At 40.5% G+C, this 26,466-nt stretch overlaps 1 protein-coding gene across 5 annotated transcripts in view; it reads left to right on the forward strand.

The window, feature by feature from the left end:
- Window positions 1–26,466, forward strand: part of TTLL5 (tubulin tyrosine ligase like 5) — a gene marked incomplete at both ends in the record, with an annotated part of 288,021 nt that overhangs the window by 23,979 nt on the left and 237,576 nt on the right. For all 5 annotated transcript variants that reach the window (XM_079699035.1, XM_079699039.1, XM_079699036.1 and 2 more), the window contains 4 exons: window positions 6,940–7,070; window positions 14,406–14,488; window positions 21,031–21,100; window positions 21,543–21,627. In XM_079699035.1, the coding sequence (XP_079555161.1) occupies window positions 6,940–7,070; window positions 14,406–14,488; window positions 21,031–21,100; window positions 21,543–21,627 (369 nt within the window). The remainder of the gene's footprint in view (window positions 1–6,939; window positions 7,071–14,405; window positions 14,489–21,030; window positions 21,101–21,542; window positions 21,628–26,466) is intronic.

Here is a 26,466-nt window from a genome sequence, read left to right on the forward strand (position 1 = left end):
TTTCTGACTTACTTCACTCTGTATGACAGACTGTAGGTCCATCCACCTCACTACAAATAACTCAGTATAGTTTCTTTTTATGGCTGAGTAATATTCCATTGTATATATGTGCCACATCTTCTTTATCCATTCATCTGTCGATGGACACTTAGGTTGCTTCCATTTCCTGGCTATTGTAAATAGAGCTGCAATGAACATTTTGGTACATGACTCTTTTTGAATTACGGTTTTCTCAGGGTATATGCCCAGTAGAGGGATTGCTGGGTCGTATGGTAGTTCTATTTTTTTTTTTTTTTTTTTGGCGGTACGTGGGCCTCTCACTGTTGTAGCCTCTCCCGTTGCGGAGCACAGGCTCCGGACGCGCAGGCTCAGCAGCCATGGCTCACGGGCCTAGCCACTCCGCGGCATGTGGGATCTTCCTGGACCAGGGCACGAACCCGTGTCCCCTGCATTGGCAGGCGGACTCTCAACTACTGCGCCACCAGGGAAGCCCGGTAGTTCTATTTTTAGTTTTTTAAGGAACCTCCATACTCTTCTCCATAGTGGCTGTATCAATTTACATTCCCACCAACAGTGCAAGAGAGTTCCCTTTTCTCCACACCCTTTCCAGCATTTATTGTTTCTAGATTTTTTGATAGTGCCCATTCTGACTGGTGTGAGATGATATCTCATTGTAGTTTTGATTTGCATTTCTCTAATGGTTAATGATGTTGAGCATTCTTTCATGTGTTTGTTGGCAATCTGTATATTTTCTTTGGAGAAATGTCTATATAGGCCCATTTTTGGATTGCGTTGTTTGTTTTTTTGATATTGAGCTGCATGAGCTGCTTGTGAATTTTGGAGATTAATCCTTTGTCAGTTGCTTCATTTGCAAATATTTTCTCCCATTCTGAGGGTTGTCTTTTGGTCTTGTTTATGGTTTCCTTTGCTGTGCAAAAGCTTTTAAGTTTCATTAGGTCCCATTTATTTATTTTTGTCTTTATTTCCATTGCTCTAAGAGGTGGGTCAAAAAGGATCTTGCTGTGATTTATGTCATAGAGTGTTCTGCCTATGTTTTCCTCTAAGAGTTTTATAGTGTCCGGTATTACATTTACGTCTAAGCCATTTTTAGTTTATTTTTGTGTATGGTGTTAGGGTGTGTTCTAATTTCATTGTTTTACATGTAGCTGTCCAGTTTTCCCAGCAACACTTATTGAAGAGACTGTCTTTTCTCCATTGTATATTCTTTCCTCCTTTGTCATAGATTAGTTGACCGTAGGTGCATGGGTTTATTTTTGGGCTTTTTATCTTGTTCCATTGATCTATATTTCTGTTTTTGTGCCAGTAGCATATTGTCTTGATTACTGTAGCTTTGTCATATAGTCTGAAGTCAGGGAGTCTGATTCCTCCAGCTCCGCTTTTTTCCCTCAAGAGTGCTTTGACTATTCGGGGTCTTTTGTGTCTCCAGACAAATTTAAAAATTTTTTGTTCTAGTTCTGTAAAAAATGCCATTGGTAATTTGATAGGGATTGCACTGAATCTGTCGATTGCTTTGGGTAGTATAGTCATTTTCACAATATTGATTCTTCCAATCCAAGAACATAGTATATCTCTCCATCTGCTTGTATCATCTTTAATTTCTTTCATCAGTGTCTTATAGTTTTTTGCATACAGGTCTTTTGTCTCCTTACTAGGTTTATTCCTAGGTATTTTATTCTTCTTGTTGCAGTGGTAAATGGGAGTGTTTCCTTAATTTCTCTTTCAGATTTTTCATCATTAGTGTATAGGAATGCAAGAGATATCTGTGCATTAATTTTGTATCCTGCTACTTTACCAAATTCATTGATTAGCTCAAGTAGTTTTCTGGTAGCATCTTTAGGATTCTCTATGTATAGTATCATGTCATCTGCAAACAGTGAAAGTTTTACTTCCTCTTTTCCGATTTGGATTCCTTTTATTTCTTTTTCCTCTCTGATTGCTGTGGCTAAAACTTCATAAACTATGTTGATTAATAGTGGTGAGAGTGGGCAACCTTGTCTTGTTCCTGATCTTAGTGGAAATGGTTTCAGTTTTTCACCATTGATAACAGTGTTGGCTGTGGGTTTGTCATATATGGCCTTTATTATGTTGACATAAGTTCCCTCTATGCCTACTTTCTGGAGGGTTTTTATCATGAATGGGTGTTGAATTTTGTCGAAAGCTTTTTCTGCATCTGTTGGGATGATCATATAGTTTTTCTCCTTAAATTTGTTAATATGGTTTATCACATTGACTGATTTGCCTATATTGAAGAATCCTTGCATTCCTGGGATAAACCCCACTTGATCGTGGTGCATAATCCTTTTAATGTGCTGTTGGATTCTGTTTGCTAGTATTTTGTTGAGGAGTTTTGCATCGATGTTCATCAGTGATATTGGCCTGTAGTTTTCTTTTTTTGTGACATCTTTGTCTGGTTTTAGTATCAGAGTGATGGTGGCTTTGTAGAATGAGTTTGGGAGTGTTCCTCCCTCTGCTCTATTTTTGAAGAGTTTGAGAAGGATAGGTGTTAGCTCTTCTCTAAATGTTTGATAGAATTTGCCTTTGAAGCCATCTGGTCCTGAGCTTTTGTTTGTTGGAAGATTTTTAATCACAGTTTCAATTTCAGCGCTTGTGATTGATCTGTTTATACTTTCTATTTCTTCCTGGTTCAGTCTCGGAAGGTTGTGCTTTTCTAAGAATTTGTCCATTTCTTCCAGGTTGTTCATTTTATTGGCATGGAGTTGCTTGTAGTAATCTCTCATGATCCTTTGTATTTCTACAGTGTCAGTTGTTACTTCTTTTTCATTTCTAATTCTATTGATCTGAGTCTTCTCCCTTTTTTTCTTGATGAGTCTGGGTAATGGTTTATCAATTTTGTTTATCATCTCAAAGAACCAGCTTTTAGTTTTATTGATCTTTGCTATTGTTTCCTTCATTTCTTTTTCATTTATTTCTGACCTGATCTTTATGATTTCTTTCCTTCTGCTAACTTTGGGGGTTTTTTTGTTCTTCTTTCTCTAATTGCTTTAGGTGTAAGGTTAGTTGTTTATTTGAAATTTTTCGTGGTTCTTGAGGTAGGATTGTATTGCTATAAACTTCCCTCTTAGAACTGCTTTTGCTGCATCCCATAGGTTTTGGGTTGTCATGTTTTCATTGTCATTTGTTTCTAGGTATTTTTTGATTTCCTCTTTGATTTGTTCAGCGATCTCTTGGTTGTTTAGTAGGTATTGTTTAGCCTCCATGTGTTTGTTTTTTTTGTTGTCTTTTTGGGGTTTTTTTTGCGGTATGCGGGCCTCTCACTGCCGTGGCCTCTCCCGTTGTGGAGCACAGGCTCCGGACACGCAGGCTCAGCAGCCATGGCTCACGGGCCCAGCCACTCTGCGGTATGTGGGATCTTCCTGGACCGGGGCACGAACCCGTGTCCCCTGCATCGGCAGGCAGATTCTCAACCACTGTGCCACAAGGGAAGCCTGTGTTTGTATTTTTTACAGATTTTTTCCTGTAATTGATATCTAGTCTCATAGCATTGTGGTTGGAAAAGTTACTTGATACGATTTCAATTTTCTTAAATTTACCAAGACTTGATTTGTTACCCAAGATATGATCTATCCTGGAGAATGTTCCATGAGCACTTGAGAAGGTAGTGTATTCCGTTGTTTTGGGATGGAATGTCCTATAAATATCAGTTAAGTCCATCTTGTTTAATGTATCATTTAAAGCTTGTGTTTCCTTATTTTTTTTCATTTTGGATGATCTGTCCATTGGTGAAAGTGGGGTGTTTAAGTGCACTACTATTATTGTGTGAATGTCTATTACCCCTTTTATGGCTGTTAGCATTTACCTTATGTATTGAGGTATGTTGGGTGCATAAATATTTACAATTGTTATATCTTCTTCTTGGATTGATTCCTTGATCATTATGTAGTGTCCTTTGTCTCTTGTAATAGTCTTTATTTTAAAGTCTATTTTGTCTGATATGAGAATTTCTACTGCAGCTTTCTTTTGATTTCCATTTGCGTGGAATATCTTTTTCCATCCCCTCACTTTCAGTCTGTATGTGTCCCTAGGTGTGAAGTGTGTCTCTTGTAAACAGCATATATACAGGTCATGTTTTTGTATCCGTTCAGCGAGCCTGTTTCTTTTGATTGGAGCATTTAATCCACTTACATTTAAGGAAATTGTCAGTATGTATGTTCCTATTACCATTTTCTTAATTGTTTGGGGTTTGTTTTTTTAGGTGTTTTCCTTCTCTTGTGTTTCCTGCCTAGAGAAGTTCCTTCAGCATTTGTTGTAAAGCTGGTTTGGTGGTGCCAAATTTTCTTAGCTTTTGCTTGTCTGTAAAGGTTTTAATTTCTCCGTAGAATCTGAATGAGATCCTTGCAGGGTAGAATAATCTTGGTTGTAGGTTTTTCCCTTTCATCACTTTATATATGTCCTGCCACACCTTTCTGGCTTGCAGAGCTTCTGCTGAAAGATCAGCTGTTAACATTATGGAGATTCCCTTGTATGTTATTTGTTGCTTTTCCCTTGCTGCTTTTAATATTATTTCTTTTCTGTTTGATTTTTGATAGTTTGATTAATATGTGTCTTTGTGTGTTTCTCCTTGGATTTATCCTATATGGGACTCTCTGCACTTCCTGGACTTGGTTGACTATTTCCTTTCCCATATTGGGGAAGTTTTCAACTATAATCTCTTCAAATATTTTCTCAGTCCCTTTTTCTCTTCTTCTTCTGGGACCCCTATAACTCGAATGTTGGTGCATTTAATGTTGTCCCAGAGGTCTATGAGACTGTCCTCTGTTCGTTTCATTCTTTTTTTCTTTTTTCTGCTCTGCGGTAGTTATTTCCACTATTTTATCTTCCAGGTCACTTATTCATTCTTCTGCCTCAGTTATTTTGCTATTGCTTCCTTCCAGAGCATTTTTTTTGGCTACGTTGGGCCTTTGTTGCTGCATGTGGGCTTTCTCTAGTTGCGGTGAGCAGGGGCTCCTCTTCATTGCAGTGTGTGGGCTTCTCATTGCGGTGGCTTCTCTTGTTGTGGAGCACAGGCTCTAGTTGTGCGGGCTTCAGTAGTTGTGGCACACAGGCTCAGTAGTTGTGGTGCATGGGCTTAGTTGCTCCACGGCATGTGGAATCTTCCTGGACCAGGGCTCGAACCTGTGTCCCCTGCATTGGCAGGCGGATTCTTAACCAGTGCGCCACCAGGGAAGGGAAGCCCCTTCTAGAGAATTTTTAATTTCATTTATTGTGTTGTTCATCACTGTTTGTTTGCTCTTTAGTTCTTCTAGGTCCTTGTTAAATGTTTCTTGTTTTTTCTCCATTCTGTTTCCAAGATTTTGGATCATGTTTACTATCATTACTCTGAATTCTTTTTCAGGTAGACTGCCTATTTCCTGTTTATTTGCTTGGTCTGGTGGGTTTTTACCTTGCTCCTTCATCTGCTGCATATTTCTCTGTCTTCTCATTTTGCTTAACTTACTGTGTTTGGGGTCTCCTTTGCACAGGCTGCAGGTTTGTAGTTCCCACTGTTTTTGGTGTCTGCTCCCAGTGGGTAACGTTGGTTCAGTGGGTTGTGTAGGCCTCCTGGTGGAGGGGACTGCTGCCTGTGTTCTGGTGGATGAGGCTGGATCTTGTCTTTCTGGTGGGCAGGACTGCGTCCGGTGATGTGTTTTGGGGTGTCTGTGAACTTATTATGATTTTAGGCAGCCTCTCTGCTAATGGGTGGGGTTGTGTTCCTGTCTTGCTTGTTGTTTGGCATGGGGTGTCCAGCACTGTAGCTTGCTGGTCATTGAGTGGAGCTGGGTCTTAGCATTGAGATGGAGGTCTCTGGGAGAGCTCTTGCCGATTGATATTATGTGGGGCCAGGAGGTCTCTGGTGGTCCAGTGTCCTAAACTCGGCTCTCCCACCTCAGAGGCTCAGGCCTGACACCCGGCTGGAGCACCAAGACGCTGTCAGCCACGTGGCTTTCGGGAAGTCTGAGGTCTTCTGCCAGTGTTCAGTAGGTGTTCTATAGGAGTTGTTCCACAAGTAGATGTATTTTTGATGTATTTGTGGGGGGGAAGGTGATCTCCACGTCTTACTCCTCCACCATCTTGAAGGTCCCCTCAGCCTGGTTCATTGTTTCTAATTCCTTAATGATAAGCGTCACTAGGGTTACTTTACTTTCATAGGTCTTACTGCAGATTCAAGGAATCACCATCTCCAGGGAAGGTGTATATTTAAAAAGCACCTTCTAGGTGCTTAATGTTTTTAGGCAAATATATACCTAGAAAGTTATATATTTTAAAAGCAATGAGGTGATCTGTATCTCAGTCAAGTTTGGATATTACTGATCTAGATTAAATCACTGTTACATTGTGGTCTCCGGACCATTTGTACTAAAATCACTTGGGGTCCGTGTTTAAAATGCAGAACCCTAGACTTCATCCCAGAATTTTGAGAGATGTGACCCTGGAACATTCTTTTTTAAAGAAACTATAGGTGATTCTTACGTACACTAAAATTTGAGGACCTCTGCTCTAGATCTGAAGAGGACAGTGGGTAAGAAAGAAGTATTGGTGATACCTAGATTTGGCAAAGCAACCTTTGATTTTAAGAAATCAAAGTGAAAATTTTGAACTGAGGAACAGCTAGAATGCATTTTTAATGGTTACAGCAAAGATTCTTAGATGGTTTTTAAATAGTGCAACAAACCATAGACTCATGAATCCAGTCGAGGCCAACTGAAGTGCCTTTTTGTAGTTTGCCAGATTACACTCCCTGATAGGTAGCATTTATTGCCCTAGTTTTAAGGTGATCATTTCCTTGACAAAGTGATAGATTTGGGATATAATACTATCCTTAGTAACTGCTCATGAACTGTGAACTCTTTAGTATGTGATGACACAGGATAACCTCTGAGTCATAGCATACTGAAATGGAAATGCTTTTATGAAATTTAGGTCGTATGAACTAACCCGGAAGGACCGACTGTACAAAAACATCATTCGAATGCAGCATACGCACGGATTCAAGGCTTTTCACATCCTCCCTCAGACCTTCCTGCTGCCAGCTGAGTATGCGGAATTCTGTAGTAAGTGCTTGACTCCTGATGCTCCATTCTCACCCCCATCCCCTATCCCCCATCCCCAGCAGCTGAACTTGGGCCAGATTTACTCCAAGGGCTGCCTCAAGTCAGGAACCAATCAGTGCTTTTCAGATCCTTAAAAAATTGTTTCTTTAGTAAAACAATTGCAGAGATAACTTTAAAACTGTTTTATTCTGAGCATGTATGTGTGTGTTTATTCTTAGTAAGGACATTTATGTAAGGACACATTGGTATTGTAGAAATGTGCTCCTGTTTATTACAAAAAGTCTCTTTTTCATTGACAAGAGTTAGTGCCTATGTAAGGATGGATATACTTCTGCATATGAACTACATATGCATCCTTTTTGGTATTTCTCTTCCTCTTGTCATTGAAGGAATATCCCTATCCCCTCGATTTTTGGACATGTGTGACTTACGTCCTTTGGGGTACACGTATCACGCATCTTTTGGTGTTAGGGTTTAGAGGTACCAGTTAGTCACACTCTCTCTCCTTGGAGTACAGACTAATTGAAAAATAGTCATGGGAGCGAAATAGGCACGTGAGCGTCTGCTGTATTGGTGGTAAAGCTAGCTGGGAATGCGTGGCCTGCATCCAAGTCTCATTGCTTCTTTTGTCTTGAAGTGAACTTACCTCCCAGGTCCAAGCAGAGGAGATAGGCTATTTTGGACTCTCCCCCCATGATAGGCAATGCCTGCCTCAGTAGGCTTAGAGCACAGAAGAGGCACGAATACAGAGAAGGTGTGAGGCAGGTCTTTTGTGAGAGTCTAAATAGGATAAATAATAATAGCTAACATTTAATGAGGCCCTCATTTCTAACTCAATTCTAACACTCAATTCTAACACTTCTGTTAGGCCCTCTTCTAAGCGGTGCCTCTATTCTGAGGTAGGTACTGTCATTGTTCCCGGTTTTACGGGTGAGGAGACTAAGGTACAGAGAGGTCAAGTAACTTTCTGTAAGTTATGCAGCTGCAAGTGGTGGGATTAGGATCCAGACCCTGCAGTTTGGCTTCAGAAGCCAGGCTCCTCTCACCACTGTGCTTTGTGGCCAAAGACAGTGGGCGTATGCACACAACGACCATTTCCCAGTACCACCCATGAGAGAAGTCACTTCTGTGAGGAGGATCAGTTATGACACACAGCGAGGACAGCAAGACAGTTTCCTTCTCAATAAGTCCAAGAAAAAGACTTTTCCTGTCTTATAGGTAGAGGAAGCATGGAGAGAGGAAGAGAATTTTTTCTCTAGACTTCCTGACTTTTGATTCTTTTAACCTGTTGGACCTAGTGGTCTGGTCTGGTCACGCAGTGCGGTGTCCATCCTCTGGGACTTGCATCAGGAATGGTCACAGGGTCTCTCGCTCCCACCTTGGGGAGGCCATTCTTCTGAGAGCACTTGTTTACCCTGCTGGGATCAGTGGTTGGCAGTTCAGTGTTTGCCCACAGAAGGCTCTGAAATGGGTCAGCGTAGAGTATTCACTAGATGAATTAAGTTAACTTCAAAGCTACAGTGCACTCAAAGCTGAACATTTATAGTTAGGAATTTTTGTTATGGGATTTTTAGCCATGTTATTGAAACCTCCTGTGCCTTAGCTTCCTCCTCTGTAAAATGGGACTGTTACTAGTACTGACATTATAGTGTTGTTGGGATGTTTAAATAGGTTAACATGGAAAGCACTTGGAATGGTGCCTGATGGGTACTTAATAAATGTGCAATAATATTTCCTATTTCAAGTTATGTAGAGATGTATGGTTATATAATAAAAATAAATGTGCAATAATATTTCCTATTTCAAGTTATGTAGAGATGTATTGTTATATAATAAAAATGTGTAATAAGCCAACATGATAGCATAGAAATGCTTCAACTAACATGTTAGCAACATAAAAGCATTCCTGATATGAACTCCCTGCTGTTGAATTCCTATTGAGAAATCAGAGTCCAGAATAATTTCCTAGTAAACACTAAAGGGATACTAAGTTGAAAATTCCCTTTTTCCTCTCTGCTATCTCTATTCTGTGGCTCTTCCCCACCCTTTGGAGGCAGTTTGAGGGCTGGATGCTCATTCAGAAGATTGGATAGAGTTAGAGTTCCTCCATGCGTTCAAGCCTGACCTGTAGAATTGTTTCTTCAGCATATTTTTTAAAAAATAAATTTATTTATTTTATTTTATTTATTTTTGGCTGCTTTGGGTCTTTGTTGCTGCATGCAGTCTTTCTCTAGTTGCAGCAAGCGGGGGCTACTCTTCATTGCGGTGCGTGGGCTTCTCTTGTTGCGGAGCAGGGGCTCTAGACACACTGGCTCAGTAGTTGTGGCACATGGGCTTAGTTGCTCCGCAGCATGTGGGATCTTCCCAGACCAGGGATTGAACCCCTGTCCCCTGCATTGGCAGGTGGATTCTTAACAACTGCGTCACCAGGGAAGCCCCATTTCTTCAACATATTATTCAAACTCTTACAGGTTCTACATTCTAACAAAAATGAATTCAAAGGGTCAGTAGCACACATAGAATGAATATAGCTGCAACACAAAGCCACCACGTTGAGCCCCAGGGCAGTTATTACAGGCAAATGATGTTCTTCAATCTCAAAACAAATCCCTCATTGCTGTTGCCTCCCAAAGACCACAGCGGGGACTTATTGTGCGGTAGAAGAGGGACCAGGGAAGATGTGACGGTAAAGAGGAAGCTTATTGGTTTCAGTCCTGCCGGGATGCCAGTCATTCTTTGCCAGTAGTCCAGAGTCCGTGACCTCTACACTTAAATTCACTGGGGAGAAATCCAGCTTTAGTAGGTCAGTTGTGTTGCTAAGTTTACATATTAGGGGAGAAACTTGTCTCTTCCTACCACTTCCTCTTTCAAAGAGACATTGGTCTTCCTCATAAAGTCTGTTTTAAATTCTCTTCATTTCCTCTGCTGTCCACCTAGCGTATTATAACTCAGAAATTCCCTTTTCTCCATGACACTTGTGTTCCTGACCTTCCAGTGCTTGCTTGAGTGCAGGCAGTAGGACATTTTTGAGAAGGCAAGTGACATGAACAGGTTGGCCTTTAGGAAAATAACTGCATGAAATGAATTGGAGGGAGCAGGGGGAAGCAACACAGTGGTCGCTTTGGAAGTCATAATCCCGGTAAGAAGGGTAGATAGACTGAGCTAGGTAGCTGGAACGGAACGGAGGCAGTGGGAAGAATGGTAGAATAAACACAGTTTACTAAGTGGCTGTGAGTAGTGAGGCAGAGGTCAAAGGTGTGAGTCTGAGAAGCTGGGAGGAGCATTAAGTCTTTAACCAGGGAGTGTAACAAGGAATATAGAGCAGGGGTCCCTAACCCCCCGGGGTTCCTGTTAGGAACCGGGCCGCACAGCAGGAGGTGAGCGGCGGGCGAGCAAGTGAAGCTTTACCTGCCGCTCCCCATCGTCCCCACCACTCGCATTACTGCCTGAACCACCACCCCCGCCCCCCACTCCCCAACCCCTCGACCGTGGAACCACGAAACCAGTCCCTGGTGCCAAAAAGGTTGGGGACCGCTGACGTAGAGGAAAAGTGTTGAAGGGCAAGAGGAGCGTCACATTTTGGACCTGGTGTGGATTTGAGGTGCCTACAGGCCTCCGCGTGGTGATGTTTTGCAGGCAGTTGTAACGGCAGTTTTGAGTTCTGGCCAGAGTTATAGGCTCTGGAAGTTGCAGATATGGAGGTGGATGTTGCTACCAAGGAAGGGAAAAAGAAAGAGAAGAAGAACTACAGAGAAATCAGAGGGGAGAGAGACCTTGAAGATATGAGCAAGGGAATGAGGTCCCAGAGGAGGCAGGAGAGGGTTCAGTCAAGAGCCCAAGTAGAAGGGTGAGCTTCAGGAAGGAGGGCGTGTCTCTCCCCTAAAAGGAGAGAAAGAAGAAGGCTAAGTGGTCATCCAGGTAACATTTTAGATGGAGAGGAAAGCAGGTGAGTGGGTTTATGTTACAGATTCCCAGCCTTCTTGGTGAGAGGGTGATGAGGGCACATACCAGGAATGAGGGGCCTAGGGATGGGTTTGGGTGTTTGAGAGGAGCAGAAAGGCATGTGACTAGCCTGCGAAAGAGCCTTTGAAAGGGAACTGATAAGGAACAGATATGAGGATTGCCTGAAGACGCTAGAGAGACCAGCCAAGGCGGATCTCATGAATTTGTAGCTTTTTGTTCTAATAAGAGAAAACCTGAAATCCATCTCTGTAGAGACCTAGCCCAGAGACCAAACTCTGCCTCAAGAGATGTGAAAGCCTGGATACTGCCAAACTGTTCCCAGTAATTAGAATGTGGGGCTTGGAATATACAGACCAGATCTTGCTAGATTCCTGGTGCCACTGTTGCCAGTGTAACAGTATATAGTACAGTCGGAGGTCTGTGACCCTGAAGAACCTAACTAAGAATCTTGCCAACTGCAGCCACTCCCCAGCCGTGGACAGCTTTCTAAGCAGGAGAAGGAAACAACAAGGAAGGCAGGGTGGCGCCAATATCGGAAAAGCAGAACTTTCCCCCCACGCCCTGGCAGATTTCTGTTTACTTCTCACTGCCCAGAATTGCATCCTCTGGTCATCTTTAGTTGCAAGAGAGACAGAAATAATTCTAAGGAATGAGCAAAACTTTAATGTCTGCCAGTTAATTTCAGATGACTGGATTTCAAAGTAATCAGTAAATTTATAGAATCATCATAGTAGGATTATGAGAGATCTCATAATTCAAATGACTAAACCTCTCATTTTAAAGATGAGACTGGATAATTTAAGCAAATTGCCCAGAATTAGAAGAGTCAGAATTAGAACTCAGATCTTCCTACTCCTGGTTCAGTGCTCCTTCCATTAGATTGAGCATGCTGCCACCATAGGACCTGGAAGGCACCAGGAAGAGTTGCAGGCCCTGTCTAGTATATCTTCATCCTGACAGGCTGCCAAGCTCTTTGCTTTCCTTTGCTTCTGACCCACATATTTGGAACCTGTGAAAGAAATCAATCCTTGTTCTGAAATACAACAAATCAAGGAGAAAGGCCTAGCATGAAGACACTTTTTTTGATATTTAGAATTTCAAGAACGTGATAAAAGTGAAGCACCAGAAGCAGCAGAAACTTCTGATAAGCCTAGTCCACAAAGTAAGATTTATTAAACGCGTTAGATGGCAGAAGTTGCATTTAGCTAGATTTTCCCTGTTCTGAAAACGAGCATTTTCTGCGTCCGCTTGTCACCACAGTGGGTACTGTCTTCAGACAGGTCTGGTCATTTTCTTTGGCATTGCTCTATGTAGCTCCCTCACTTCCTCTTCGTGAGCTCAGTGTGTCTAATTACTTGCTTAGGGCCTGCCTTTTTCTGCTGTCTTTTCACTTCTGCATGCCCCATGCTAGCAAACTGCCTAACACGGGTTGGGTACTTAGAAGTACTGAATGAATGAATGAAGTTTAAAAATTTTTGTAATTTTTTGGTTTTATTTTACTATTAATTGTTCCTTTTGTTCTCAAACTATTGTATCCTCAGAATTTGGGGAAAATGGCAAAATGGAAAAAATATATAAAGTGTATATATATACATCTATTCAGTGACTTCAGTTTATAGAGATTTAATTTGTCTTATATAAATATGCCATCTATTGCAGGAATTTAAAATTATGTAAATTATGTAGGTAATATAGTCACGGTACCCAAAAAAAAACCAAAACAATAATCAGTGAAAAGCCTTTTTTCTCCTCTTTTCCTCAGTCATCCAGTTCTCCCCAGAGGTGATCAATGTTATTAGTATTTTTACATAACCTTCTAGAGGTATTCTCTGCACTTACTGGCACATGGCTTGAGTGTGTATGTGAACAGATGGGAGCATACAATACCCAGTGCCCTGCACTTTACTTCTTAACACTCAGCAGCCTCTTTGAGCTCATTCCCTCTCTGTTCCTTAATAACATTCTCATTTTGTTTGTCTGCTTAATATTTCATTATGTAGAGCAGGTGTCTGTAAACTACAGCCCTTGTGTCAAATCTGGTCCTGTGCCTTTTTATATGTATCCCATGAGCTAAAAATGATTTTTACATTTTTAAATGCTTGAAAAAAATCAAAAGAAGAATAAAATTTTGTGGCATGTGGAAACCATAGGAAATTCAGTGTCCATAAATAAAGTTTTTTGGGGGCCCAGCCATGCTCCTTTGTTTACGTATTGTTTATGGTGGCTTTTGAGCTACAGTGACAGAGTTGAATAGTTGCATGGCCTGCAAAGCCTAAGCTATTTATTATCTGGATTTTTACCAAAACTAGTTTGCTGGCCCCTCATATAGATGCAATATAGTGTATTTAATTAGTTGATGGACGTCTTTTGCTATTAAAATGCAGCACTGAATAATTTTGTACAAAGAATGTTCCAATATGTGTGAGCAGGACTAGAGAATACATTCCCAGAAGTAGAATTGCTCACGGAGTTTTACATTCTGTGTGGCACACGACATTTTATCCAATTCTGTGAGGTCACATCAAGGGAAAAAGCAGGGGAGGGTGGCGGAGAGAAGACAAGGAGGTCTTCTTTCTCTCCTGGTGAAATTGTTTGTGGCACTGACAAAGTCAAGTTCCTGTTGGGAGGCCTTGAAAAGACAATTTGGCTCCTATCAGAGGGAGAGTTCTTTGTCTCTGCTTCTCTCTCGTGTCCACTGACCTTCCCTAAGTGGAGGCCGGGGCCAACTGCAGGCCTCTGGGACTCCTCATATTGGTTGTGTGTTTTCTTTTCCTATGATCCAAAGGTATTTAAAGCGTAAACCTGAACCTGGGAAAGGAACAAAAGTAAAGGGCACCTTTTAACCACTTGTCAATTATTGTCCTACCTTTCCACTCACATTGTTTTATTTAAGGCGATTTTTTCTTATAAGCTCAGAGAAACTGCTTGAGGAAAGTAACCATATTAGGGGATCTGGCCTTTGACTCACATTGTCACCGCCTGCAATGTGAGCCTCTGGAGGTCCTTTAGTTAAAGGAGGCGAGGATATCAAAGATTCGTGAAGGTTGTTTGTGACAGTAATAGACTAACATCCAGATATTTGCCTTATTTTGTCTTCATCCTCTCATTCAAGAGGGGAAATGGTGGAAGAAATGTATTATGTAATATTGCCATCTCTTCCTCTCTTTCCTTTCTTTCTCTTTCTCTGTTTTCATTTTTAAGGCTAATCCAAAAATACAGGTTATTTTAGTTGCTGTCCTCCACTTAGAAATTTGGAAAATTCTTTGGGTACCTGAGTAGATAACTAGTGTTAAAATTTAAGATAATAAACTCATGTCCCTTCTTTCTCTTTGTTTCTTTCTCCCCTATTTTGTCTCCCAATATTTTGAGCAGATTCATATTCAAAGGACCGGGGACCTTGGATAGTAAAACCAGTGGCCTCTTCCAGGGGACGGGGTGTCTACCTGATCAACAATGTAAGTATGCAGCGGGTGGCATACTTCGCTCCGTGTTTGTTCTTCCCTGCTTCACCCTTTGTCTTAGCTACTAAGTCTGCATTCAGAAGTGTGATTTGAGGATGGGTCTGAGTCTACTGTCCACCTTACTGGCAGTAACCACCTCCCATGCCAACAGTTACTCTATGGCTAATAAGTCACTTGATTGAATTTGGGGGGAGGGCAGCCTTTGGTGTCAGCAGAAAAGAGGTACTTTTTCTGCTTTCAGCATTCTGCCTTGCTGATTCCTTGGCACTAAGCATTAATTGGTAGCACATACATTTAGTTCCTATTGTGAGGAGGACTGTGGGTTCCTGCCCTCAAGGTCATCAAGCAAATTAACCTTAATTTGGCATGGCATCCTTGCTGCTCCTGTCCCCCTCCGTCCCCCCTCCTCTTCTTCCTCCTCATCCTCTTCTTTTTTCAAAAGTCATTAGTATCTTGATTCTTTGCAAAATCCTCATTAAAAGTTGTTTTTCAGTTGAATACATATATGGAGTAAATGAAATAAAATCCCAACCCCAGTCTCACTGGCTAGACTAACAACAGTAGTAACCTAACACAGTTGATTTATGTTTCTTCTTTTCTCAACTTTACATTTTGTTTCTAATCCTCAGTTTGATATTCACTGCACTCATATCACTTCCTTCCACATTACATCTCTAGCTTTGATTACTTTTTATTATTTTTATATTTTAAAGGTTTATGATATTTACATTCTCTTCAGTAACTATGATTCAGTTTCTCTGCTTTATCTGTAAGTTGAGTAAAAAATTTAAACTCAATAGAAACTTTACAGATGGGAATTCTGAAATTTAACCAATATTTCAGTCTGGGTCTTTGTTCATTTTTCCTCCTGGACATTCGGTCAGCCCTTTCAGTCTGGAAACTAGTGTTTTTCTTTAGTTCAGGAAAAATCATTCATTTTTTGTCTATGCTTCTGCTTCTGGAACTCCTTTTTAAGGCATTCTGGGTGTTTTCTTCATGTCAACTTTTCTCTCATTTTAAATTCTCTGTCTTTTCCCATCTTTACCTTCTGGATCACCAGTTTGAGCTCTATCCATTTTATCATTCATTCCATCTACTGTATTTCTATATTGGCTTTCATAAGGTACAAAAACTCTTATTTTCTGATTTGCCTTTTTTTGTGTGTGTGTGATAACAGCCTGTTGTTGCTTAATAGATGCAGTTTGCTGGCGGGTCTTTCTGAGGGTACGAATTGAAAGTTTTTTAAAGTTCTCTTTTGTTTCACGAATTTTCATGGGATCATGTTTTTTTTCCTGCTGTTGGGTTTTCTCAATTTCAGTGACCTTAGATGTTGAGTCACACTGTTGAACAAGACTAGACTGATTGAAATTTTGACAGCTGGCCTGGGTTTCCCCTACTGTTGTGTAGTACTGATTCCCTAATAACATCTCACTGGCCAGGAGGCTGACTGTGCTTTGTGTGAGGGCAAAGTATGTTGAATGTCAGGCCGCACCTTAGGTGAATGTGGGTGAGGAAGCATGCTTCTTCCTTCCCCCTTGCCAAAACAGGGCCTGCCTGATTGTGGATATAACGGAAGAGTTTGGTGATTTCCTTGTGGGGTGGTGCTACCTTTCCTCTCTCTTCACCTTTGTGTCTGCTGTAGGGATGCAGTGGCCTCAAGTTCCACTCCTCTGTGGGATCCCTGTGCCCACCCGCAGAAGGTGTCCTCCCGAGACAGTTGTTAGGTTTCATCCTGAGGGCAAAGGCAAAGCTTTGGTTGTTGGAGAAGCCCTATTGGCCACACTGTTTTAAATGCCGTTTGTTAATTAATTATCTGATTCTTGTCCGTTGGCTCACTCTTGCTCTTCCTGTTAGTTCACTGCCAGCTTGGAACTTCTCAGAAGTCTCCTTAGGAAGATCACTCTCACCTCTGATATTTGGGGCTGGGGCTTCTTCTGCTCTGTTTCCTCAACCTGTTCCCATCTTCTTTCTGTCTTTCAGGATTTCCTTAAACCTTTGGTCTTTTGTTGGCTCCTTTAACTGTTTTCTAGCCTTGTTATCATTTCAGACGTTTAAAAATGTCTACTCTGTCCTTACAGTGGGACCCTGGAAGGGAAGAGGGGGAGACGGATATGTCATGTGTGTGGTCGGTACACCATCCCAAATTCCCCAGTTCTCTTTCTTTTCACATGGTCTGAGCTATTTCCTATATGTGCAGAAACTAACTTTCTAAGGGGTCTTTCATATGGGAAAATCCTTAAATTCAGTCTGGACTAAAAACTGTACAGTAAACACTGATGGCCAGACCTTTTATGCTGAAGAAATATAGGTTCTGGTTCTGAAGCAGTAGCTATACAGCCCCAAGCCCAGGCAGGCTACAAGTTCTGCTACCTGACCCTGGGTCACTCTGGAGGCCTTTTGCCCTGGGTCTCTTGTGACAGAAGGCACTGCTCATAAGCCTTGGATCTCTCTTTTCTTGTCTCTGTTCTGACCTTGGTGTGAAGGCTCCTGTCCAACAGCTTTTCCTTCAGCTTTGTGCCAGGAGCTCCAGTGTTGTTTGAATCTCATAGACGGCACTAGTTTGGGTTTGGGTTTTAGCTGCCAAATGGAATTGCTATTGAAAGTCAACTGTGGTACAAGTTTGCTTTTTATTTTCTTAGACATGAGTCAAAAAGAATAGCATCTATTCCCAGCTCATCTGGGACTTTTTTCTCTTGGAATGCTCTTTTGCCCTGGTGATTTGTTATTTTAAAACCAACATCATAAAGAATAGAAAAGTTAAACTTTCTTTGGTGGGGCTGAGAACCCCATGCCCTGACTCTTCCCTGGATGCCGCGCGCGTCTCATAAAGGGGGTGACAAGTCTTTAGAGAATGCATTTGGCAGGCTCTCCTTCTCCCTCCCACATCTCCCTGGGCTGACTCCCTAGAGACCCCCTGCAGAGATCAAAGTACTTGGCAGGACCCTTTGCCTGCCACCTCCCGCTCAGTGAAGCTTTGGAATGAGTCTGATTCTTTGAGGTCTTTGGTGGAAGTGCCAGACAGAAGCCTGGGAAGATGCCAGCAAGCACCAGGGGAGCTGGCAACATGTGGACATAATGGCAAAATATTCCCATTTTTCTCCAAATCTGGAATTTTATCACCTTTTACCCAGACCTACAAACCATGCAGTTAATACTCTTCTCTCCCTCCTTACACACAAGGCCTAACCATCTCCTCTTTTCCATACCTGGATCCTTTCCCATGGAATATGTGACCCATTAGCCAACTGGATGAAGTAACTCTTTCCAAGGCTGCTGCCTGCTTTCCTTTTAGATTCAAGGGGGAGGGAGAGGGAGTGCTCCAGTGGAGGGTCTGCGAGCAGAGCTAGTGTGAGTGGGTGAGGGATGGGGGAGGGAGGGCAGAGTTAGGTGTGAGGGCCAAATAAAAACATCTTTCCCTGTCTCCCCACTGGCGTGAGCAATGAGAGGGCCTCTTATTAAAAATTCCCCCTAATAGTCATAACCTTTTGGAAAATATCTGCAAAGAGCAACTTGTACCATTATGAGAATAGGATAAAGGATAGAAGAAGCATTACTTTTAAGTAATTCTGAAGAGAGAGGAGTGTGAGCTCCTACAGATGGAAGCATCTTGGCTGATTGGCGAACGTGGTCTCTTAATGATGTGCTTTTTAAAATACAGCATAAAGGAACAGAGTTGTGTTTGCTCCAGCTCCTGCAGTAACCGTGACTAAATGCCATGTTTTCCCAATTTAGTATATTCAAATCGAGGAGGGAAAAGATCTGGTGTTTTCTGATTAAGGTATGAATTTGATTTATGGAAGTCAAATTTAGTCATCCTTGTCTCACACATTATTCATGGTAAATAAAATACTAGTGTTTTCTCTGAGATTTTGAAGTATCAGGAGAGTATTTTGGTCACTCTGTTCACTCCTATATTTGTGAATATAGTTCCGTACAGCTCTCTTGTTTCTATTTGTTTATGTTTTCTTAGGTGCTCTCCATTTTTTCTCATTGTTCAACAAATAGTTAGGGAGTCCCTGTTGTGTGCCAGGTGCTGCCACTCCGTAAAGGCTTTTCAGGAATAGGGATCATCTCCTAATTCTTATGTGTCTTCATTATAATTCAGTGCACTGCTCTGAGCAGAATGGTGTGTGGCACATCATGAGGAATGCTGTTGAGTTGTGGAACTCAGTAAATGGAACCACATAGATACTATTGAGTTTGCAATAATAATACTAACTGATATTTCTTGAGCATCTACTATGTGCCTACCACTGTGCCTTCCAAATATAATCTCACTTAGACTTTATGAGAACCCTAAGAGGTAGTTACTATTCCTTCCATAGTAAGTGAAGATTTTAACTCATCTTGCTGATTCCCTCTTAACCATTGTACCAGTCTACCTTACAATAACTTAACAGATACCATGAGCTTTAATCTTAAAGTTGAATTAGAAAAATGGATGGGTTTCCAGCTTTCCCAACAATTCAGATTCTTGCTTTAGCATACTTGGGAGGGCAACTTGAGCTTAGAATTGACATCATTTAAAATGAGTTAATTGGGGATGGATGAAAAGGAGACAGGCTTGAAGATGTCAAAAATTTCATTAGTTGCTTATCAGTATATTACACTATACAAAAAAACTGTACTCAAACAATTCCTTTCTTCCGTGAGCTTACAATTTAATTACTAGTGCAGATAGAAATGAGAGGTATAGACCATTGAACAAATACTAAAGTTACCGAAATAATGTAAGAGATTATGTTCTGCATAATTCAAAGGACAAATGTATATGATGAGGAAGAGAAGAGAGGAAATGGGCATGGATGTTAGATGTGTCATAGGGTGAAGACCATTACCATTGTAGTCTCTGGTTCCAAGTAGAGTTGGGTGGTTACATATCTGTTGTAGCCTGTAGGCGTTACTTAGTAGAAAAAGAGCTGCAATTGTTTAATTTTAGGTTTGGAACACAGCCTGCAGCTTGCTTCTTTGTACTGTGATTGCATCAGTCCTTACATACTAAGCTGACTCAAAATAGAGATAGTATGTGTGAGAAACTGATCAGGAAATGGTGTGGGTCACCAAGTCCAGAGTATGAATCAGTAGTGATGTTGTAGTGTCCATATGATGCATAGAGATGGCTTGTGAAGTTGTGTTCTGAGTTTGAGATGGCAGCAGTGGGAAATGAGAGAGGAATCTCATTATCTTGACCCCGGAGTTGCTTCTTGTGGTTGTGTATGATGTTATGGGTCACACAATTATCCTTATTTTATAACTGTAGTACTTGGGATAGCAAATGCATTATTATAAAGGCAAACTTTTAAATTTGGACAGTTATTTTAGGTCAGAACTTGTGAGAAAAGGTGCAAATAGTGCTTAAGAATTAAGCTTCTGAGGCAGACTTCCTGGGTTCAAATGGTGCTCTATCACTTATTAGCTGTGTGACTTTGAGCAGGTTCCTAACCCTCTCTGACTCTTCCCTCATCTGTAATATTTGGATGGTGTTATACCTACCATGGGTTGGATGAAGATTAAATGAAATAATACTTGTGAAGGATTAGAACAGTGTTGGCACATAGCAAATCTTCAGTACATTTATTAAATTTTTTTTCCTGCAAATGTTAATAGTGTTTCTGTTGTTGCTACTATAGCTATTATCATCACAATTATCATTATAGCCACTTCCCTTTTGGAGTTCTTTTGTCCTGTGTGGATTGTGGTGACTGACAACTGATTTTTCTGTTTTAGTCTCACTTGGAATTGTTCTTCCAGATCTCTTTCCACTCTGCAGCCTCACATCTTGCACTTGTAGGTGTGCTGCTTTGTGTTCTTTTAAATTCTATATATTTGCTGTCCCTCTACTCAAACATCAAACTCTTTGGGAGTAGGGATTGGGCTCTGTGAGGGCAGGGATTGCATTTGTTTTATTCATCACTGTATCCCCAGTGCCTTATACAGTACCCATCATACTCATCATTATTTATTATATAGACAGCTCTCCTTCATTGAAAAAAGTATTTAAAAGATCTAGTTCATTCTTTACCTACAGTGGTATAGCAAGCACTGTTGAGTGAATCAGTGAAATATCCATCCCATTTCACAGGGAAAATGCCAGGATCCATTGTAGAAAGATCTGTAAGTTCTCTGAGCAACTTGATTGATCTGAGCCTTCCTGTAAGAATAATGGTAGTATTTTAAAATATCCAACATGCTTTACATTTGGGAGAAAGCAACTTTTAATTTATTTTTAAGTAGCTTTTATTTTCTTGGCATGTAAATATTTAATATCATGTATATAAATCTTTAAAGCTGTTTAGGCTCTATTATGAGAGGTGCTGTGTAAATTTTGTTTTCCCCCATTATAATTGGATTCTCACAGTGTTTATGCAAGTGGTGTGTTATATGGCCAATTAATATACGGGTAGCTTAGAGGAAACCTTTTCTTAGAGTTTTAGTTTTCCATATTATCCTTTCTAAATGGTTAAGAACTTTGCTTCTTTATTGTAAGTCAGGATTCCTTTGCATTTCTACCTTTCATTTTTCTCTTTACTCAATAGCCAAACCAGATTTCCCTGGAAGAGAACACCTTGGTCTCCCGTTACATTAACAACCCCCTGCTCATAGATGGTGAGTTGTGATTAGGTCTTTGACTAGATTGGGCTAGATCGTACTAAATTTTTTTTTTTAACGTTTTTGTAGTCTTCTCTAGTAAGTCTTTATTAAACTAGTGTGAAATTCTTGGCAACTGTGGCTCCAGAGATGAAGCTGGTTCCTTACCTACCTCACGGTATTATTTTGAAGTTGACTTTGAGATAATAAAAAAGAAAGTGCTTTATATGTTATAACAGAAACAAATATATATGAAAACTGTACAATGCATATATATATATATATTTACAATGTATGGTATAATTATTATTTATCCTCAAAAGGGAAGGTGTGTGGGCAGTGTATGCTTCACAGCGAGAGGAGGACTGTCTTTCATATTTCTTTGTTACTTTGTACTATTCATTCTGTAACAGAAGACAAATGAGCTTCGCTTTTCCTGTGTACCCCAATTTTTTTCCAGACTTCAAGTTTGATGTGCGCCTCTATGTGCTTGTGACTTCCTATGATCCTCTTGTCATCTATCTCTATGAAGAAGGACTGGCTAGGTAAGAGACCTTGAGCGGAGGGTGTTTATTCGAGTTGACCCATTAAAGAGTGTATTAAGATCAGGTTGTTTTTCTGTTGTATTCAACTCAGGAAAATAAGAGTGTCCCCAGATGGGCTTCAGATTACAGAAATCAGTCTTATCACTTCACAGTCTCTCTTGCATATCCACACATATGAACAAGCATTTGTATGTAAACACGCACCTTTCCCAGCAGGGATCCAGGATCACATTGTATTTTCATGCAATGGTAATTGGTATGAAGATCCTATGGCCACTGTTGTTCACAAATGGTCTAAAAAGGAAAAAGAAATCTCACATGTGTATACCTGTTATATACCAAGCATTTATTTTAATGCTCACAACAACCTTAAAGTCGATGCATTTTTGCAGTTGCGGAAACTGAGGCTTTGCGTAAGGGAACTTGAAGTCACTCCCCTGAGGTCTCCAGCAGGTGGATGGTGGAGTGGGAATTTGAACCCCTGGATCTGACTCCAGAGCTGAAGGCTTGAGCTGTTTCATGCCCTCTTGTATTTAGGGTGGGCATTAGCTGCTTTCTTTTTTTTTTCACCTACAAGTCTGTAATATATTTTACAGTGATTTTATATATATATATATTATATATATATATATATTATATATATATTTCTGTTTTTCTTGAGGTACTTCTTAAGTTTTAAGGTAGTGTGACTTACAAAATAAAGTTCAACTTATAATAACTTGAAGTTTCATTTCCCATATCCATAGGATTTTACAGGTGACAGTGTTTTTTTTTAGACCCTTTAAATTGTTTAAAATAAGTATATAACTTTGGTGTGCTTGTGTTCTTTTCTCTCACAAAGCTAATATATATATATATATATATATATATATATATATATATATATATATATATATATATATGTATGTATTTCCCCCACAAAATTTATATATATTTTTTACTTATATATTTTACCAAAGAACTCTGAAGTTCTTTTTATGCGTAGTTTTCTTATAGAGCATAGAAGTTTAGGAGGTGGTTTGCATCTGTAAAAAGCATGGCCTATGTATGTTTCTGTATTTTAGGAAATGTACATCAAAGATGGGAAATACCGTGGATAAAAGAAGCCTACATATTTAGGTGTAGGTGCTTTGAGACATATCATTGTACTCTGACAACTGTTCTTTTAGAATCGGATTTCAATTATTTTAATTATTTTTTAGACTAACATTTTTTGATGCATCGTGTGCCTGGAGTCAGAGGGTGAGAACAGTTAACCAAATTCTACCTGGTTGAGCTATGTCTTCCCTTCACCTCTAGGTGGCAGTGACAGCATCTATAAGCGTGGTCACATTCTTAACTAAGATTTGAGTTTGAACCCTGGGAACACTGAAGGCCACGGAAGCTCCCTAGTTCTGGCCTCTGGTTCCTTGAAAATTGAGGAGGGAGAAAACTAAAATATTTCTCAGTTTTTAGGTAAAGGGCTGAACCAGGTATCTGGGCACAAACTACTAATCTAATCAGATTTTCATCGGAAAGAAGTTTTCTGTAGTGTGTTTAGACACATGTGCTCTCATATTTTGAAGTATAGGGATAAAAGCTGAGTCTCCATATTATCTAGAACAAAAAGAAGGTGAAATAAGGCCTCTTACTTCTGCTCAGGTGTATAAGATGCTGAGGATTTTCCATTTTGTAATACGAGATGTCTGAGCTTTCCCTCCTGAGTATCATGAGCTTCTTCACCCTTCTCCCTCCACTCATCCTCACCCAGCTTGTCTCCTGTACCCTTCTCGGGAACCGATTATGTCCTGCCATGAACTGGACTTCTTGAATAGGGAAAAGACCTCAAGTTTATGCTTACTGTGTCTCAAGGATATCATAGCAATATGTTTTGCAAATTATTCCAAAGGTATTTCACCCACAATATTAATAGCCCTTGCTATTGGTAAAATTCGGCATTGTTTTAAAACCTCAATGGCTCAGATGCAAAATGAGAACAATACTAATATTTATTATAGAACTTACTACAGCTGTGCTAGTGCTTTGGCTATTGGGTGTGTGTTGGTTGTCAGAACCCACTGAATTGAGTAACTCTTCTCTTGCCTCCAGCAGGAACTGAGTATATTTATTTATATATTTTAAAAATGGATGCTCTTTCTTAGAATAATTTGGAAAACAAATTTGTAAAAATTTGGATTCAACTGAACCAAAAGAAAAGGAATTTTCAGGGTTTTGGCTATTTTACCTAAAAGTATAGGCGAATATAAAAGCTTTACAGTAGTACATTATGACAGGCTATTAGCCAGTCCTGCAAGGGTGCATTGCTCTGCACAATAACTTCCATGTGCCTAAGTCCCTGTGTCTTAACCACTGTGTATCTTGGCACTCATCTCCTGCTTTTTAATCCTCAGAAGCCATTCGACTGTGTCATTACTTTCAACAATAGTCTACAGCATCTCCAGATCTGCAGCCTCTAGTAATCTTGGGTCACGTTTGTTTTAAATAGACATTACTGAAGATAATCAGTTTGGGATGAGATCACTAGACCATTTTACTTTGAGGCTCAAAAAGGAAAACCATAATCTTTCCTAAAGAGACAGAACTGGTGGCAGTGTAATTGGTTTCCTTCTTCAGAAAAGAAGGGTCTTATCCCATATCACTTCTGTTTGGGGCCTCAAAATTCATGTTTAATGACAGAAAGATTAAGTTCATTTCATAAGACGGTTCTGTGAAGTAAGAATTTTGTGTAAATTCTTTACCTTCTTAAATTTACTAAAGAAAAAGACCCTAAATAGTTTCTTTCTAGATTAATCATTTCAGCTGTCCTTGCTTTATTAACATAGGAAGTAGAAAGACTCATTATTTTCTTATACGTGGGCACAATATTGAGGCGTTTTAAAAAATTGTCTCAGTGGTGTTTGAGTCCAGTATTTTGCCCCTTCCTTTTTCAGTTTCACGTGTATGTTACTGTTTTACACCAGCAGGGGGCACTCAAGTTTCCAGAGAGGGGTGCTTTTCTCTACCAAAATGGTGTAGGGTTTTTTTTCCTGACAGAGGTGGAATCCAAAAAGACTTTGTTCTGGTTTTTACAGTTTTAGGTGGATCCAGTATGTGGTCTAAATGATTTGACGAGGGCCTTTTTGAGACAAAGCTAATAGCCAAATTTTCACTGAAACAGGAAAAATAAAAAGTTGAAAAAAATTAAAACAAAATTGAATTGAAAACCAAATGTGCTATCTTATCAGAGACCCAAAGATGTAGCACTGTCAGCTGCGGGGAAATGAAAGTGCCCCTCCAGGGAACTGGGAGAGCTCCATCCGCACGGTGGGTTGGGAAGATGGGACACTGAGAAGGCCCGGGTCAGGGACTGCCTCTCTTCTACTCAGCCATATTATTCAGTGGAAATTCAGAAAAGATCCCAAAGCATTTGTAATGCCTCTGCCTTCCTCCCCACCCCCAGTTACTTCTTCAGTAGCCTTCCTTGCTAATTAACACTGGCTCCGCAGGGATATTTACCTTTTCTCTGCTGGATTCCTGTGGTTTTGAAAGAATTCAGGTACTTGCCGGTTGCCAAGGAATTCAGATTACCTCACAGGCTGCACACTGTCCAGAATCTGCCATAGCAGCAAGAGGGGGAAGAGACACCAACAAGGGGAAGAAAACCCTCTCCAGTGCTCATTGTCACCCTCCCTGGCAGGCCCTTGCTGTTTGTGAAGTTTGAGTCATTTCTGGCTCTGAAGACCAGGGGATCAGGCTGGTAATCCCCTCCCAGACGGCTCCGCAGGGCGCTGCCTAGTCACTGCAGCACTTTGGCAGTCTCCCGGCCGCAGCTGGTTGACAGCAGATCAGAGAGCTCTTGGGCCTCTTGTTCTCTTCCATAAGATTTTTCTGGGTCAGGCCAGGATGAAACCCAGTGGCTCCTGGCAAGGCTGCCTGAGGTGCTGTCTCTTCATCCTCCAGGCCTTTCTGGCACTGAATGGTTACACCTGCTGAAAGATAACACATGTGCCACAGCCAGGGTCTCTTGAGAGTTGGCCTCCCCTTACTTTGTACATTTGTAGTAAATGTTTGTTAGAACATGTAGCTATCAAAGCGGGGTTGGGGGGTTCGGTTTAACTGTCCTACATCTAGACTCCCTATAACTCTGACTATGGTGTCGTATTCATAGAAGAACAAAGTAGTTTTTGAACGGGGAAAGAGAGTTCCAAAGACCCCACTAACTCTGTGCTTTCCTTCTTGTTTGAGTTCCATGTTGGTAAAGTTCCTGAACAAGCAACTCAGCTGTAGTTTTCGGTTAGTGCTTATCAGGTACCTACTATATGTCTAACATTGAAACCCTTTCTTCACATACACACTCAAGAGTTTGAGACAAATTATTATCATCGTATTGATTCTCACTGGGAAACATTAGAAAGCAAAAAGGAAATGTAGTTTTTGATTTAAGAATTTGTCAGAATAAAGGTAATCTATATATATTTTAATGTGGCAAAAAGAGAAAAGGGCATATAGTTCTCTGTTCATCATAGGTGGTGAAATAGAGCTCAGGGTTTCAGATTTACAAAGAAAGTAGGAACCCCCCCATTCCTTTTTTCTTTCTTTGTTTTGTTTTGTTTTGTTTTGTTTAAAGGTCAAAGCTATGAAATTCTGTCATGAGAGCTTTTCCTAAATCTTGATTTCATTAAGAGGGAGGTTCAAGACTTAATTCATCATGTAAATTTCAGTATGTGTTAGCAGCAGTGTTTACAAACTTGGTTGTGGGCTACCTAGTAGAGAATTACCTCTTTTAGGTGTTTTTAATAAAGAAATTGTGTTGAAGCTTTCAGACCTAAATAGGGTGAAATTTGATATGTGAAGATCTAA

Source organism: Hyperoodon ampullatus (genome assembly GCF_949752795.1).
Source record: "Hyperoodon ampullatus genome assembly, chromosome: 3".
In the NCBI taxonomy this organism is placed as follows: Eukaryota; Metazoa; Chordata; class Mammalia; order Artiodactyla; family Ziphiidae; genus Hyperoodon; species Hyperoodon ampullatus.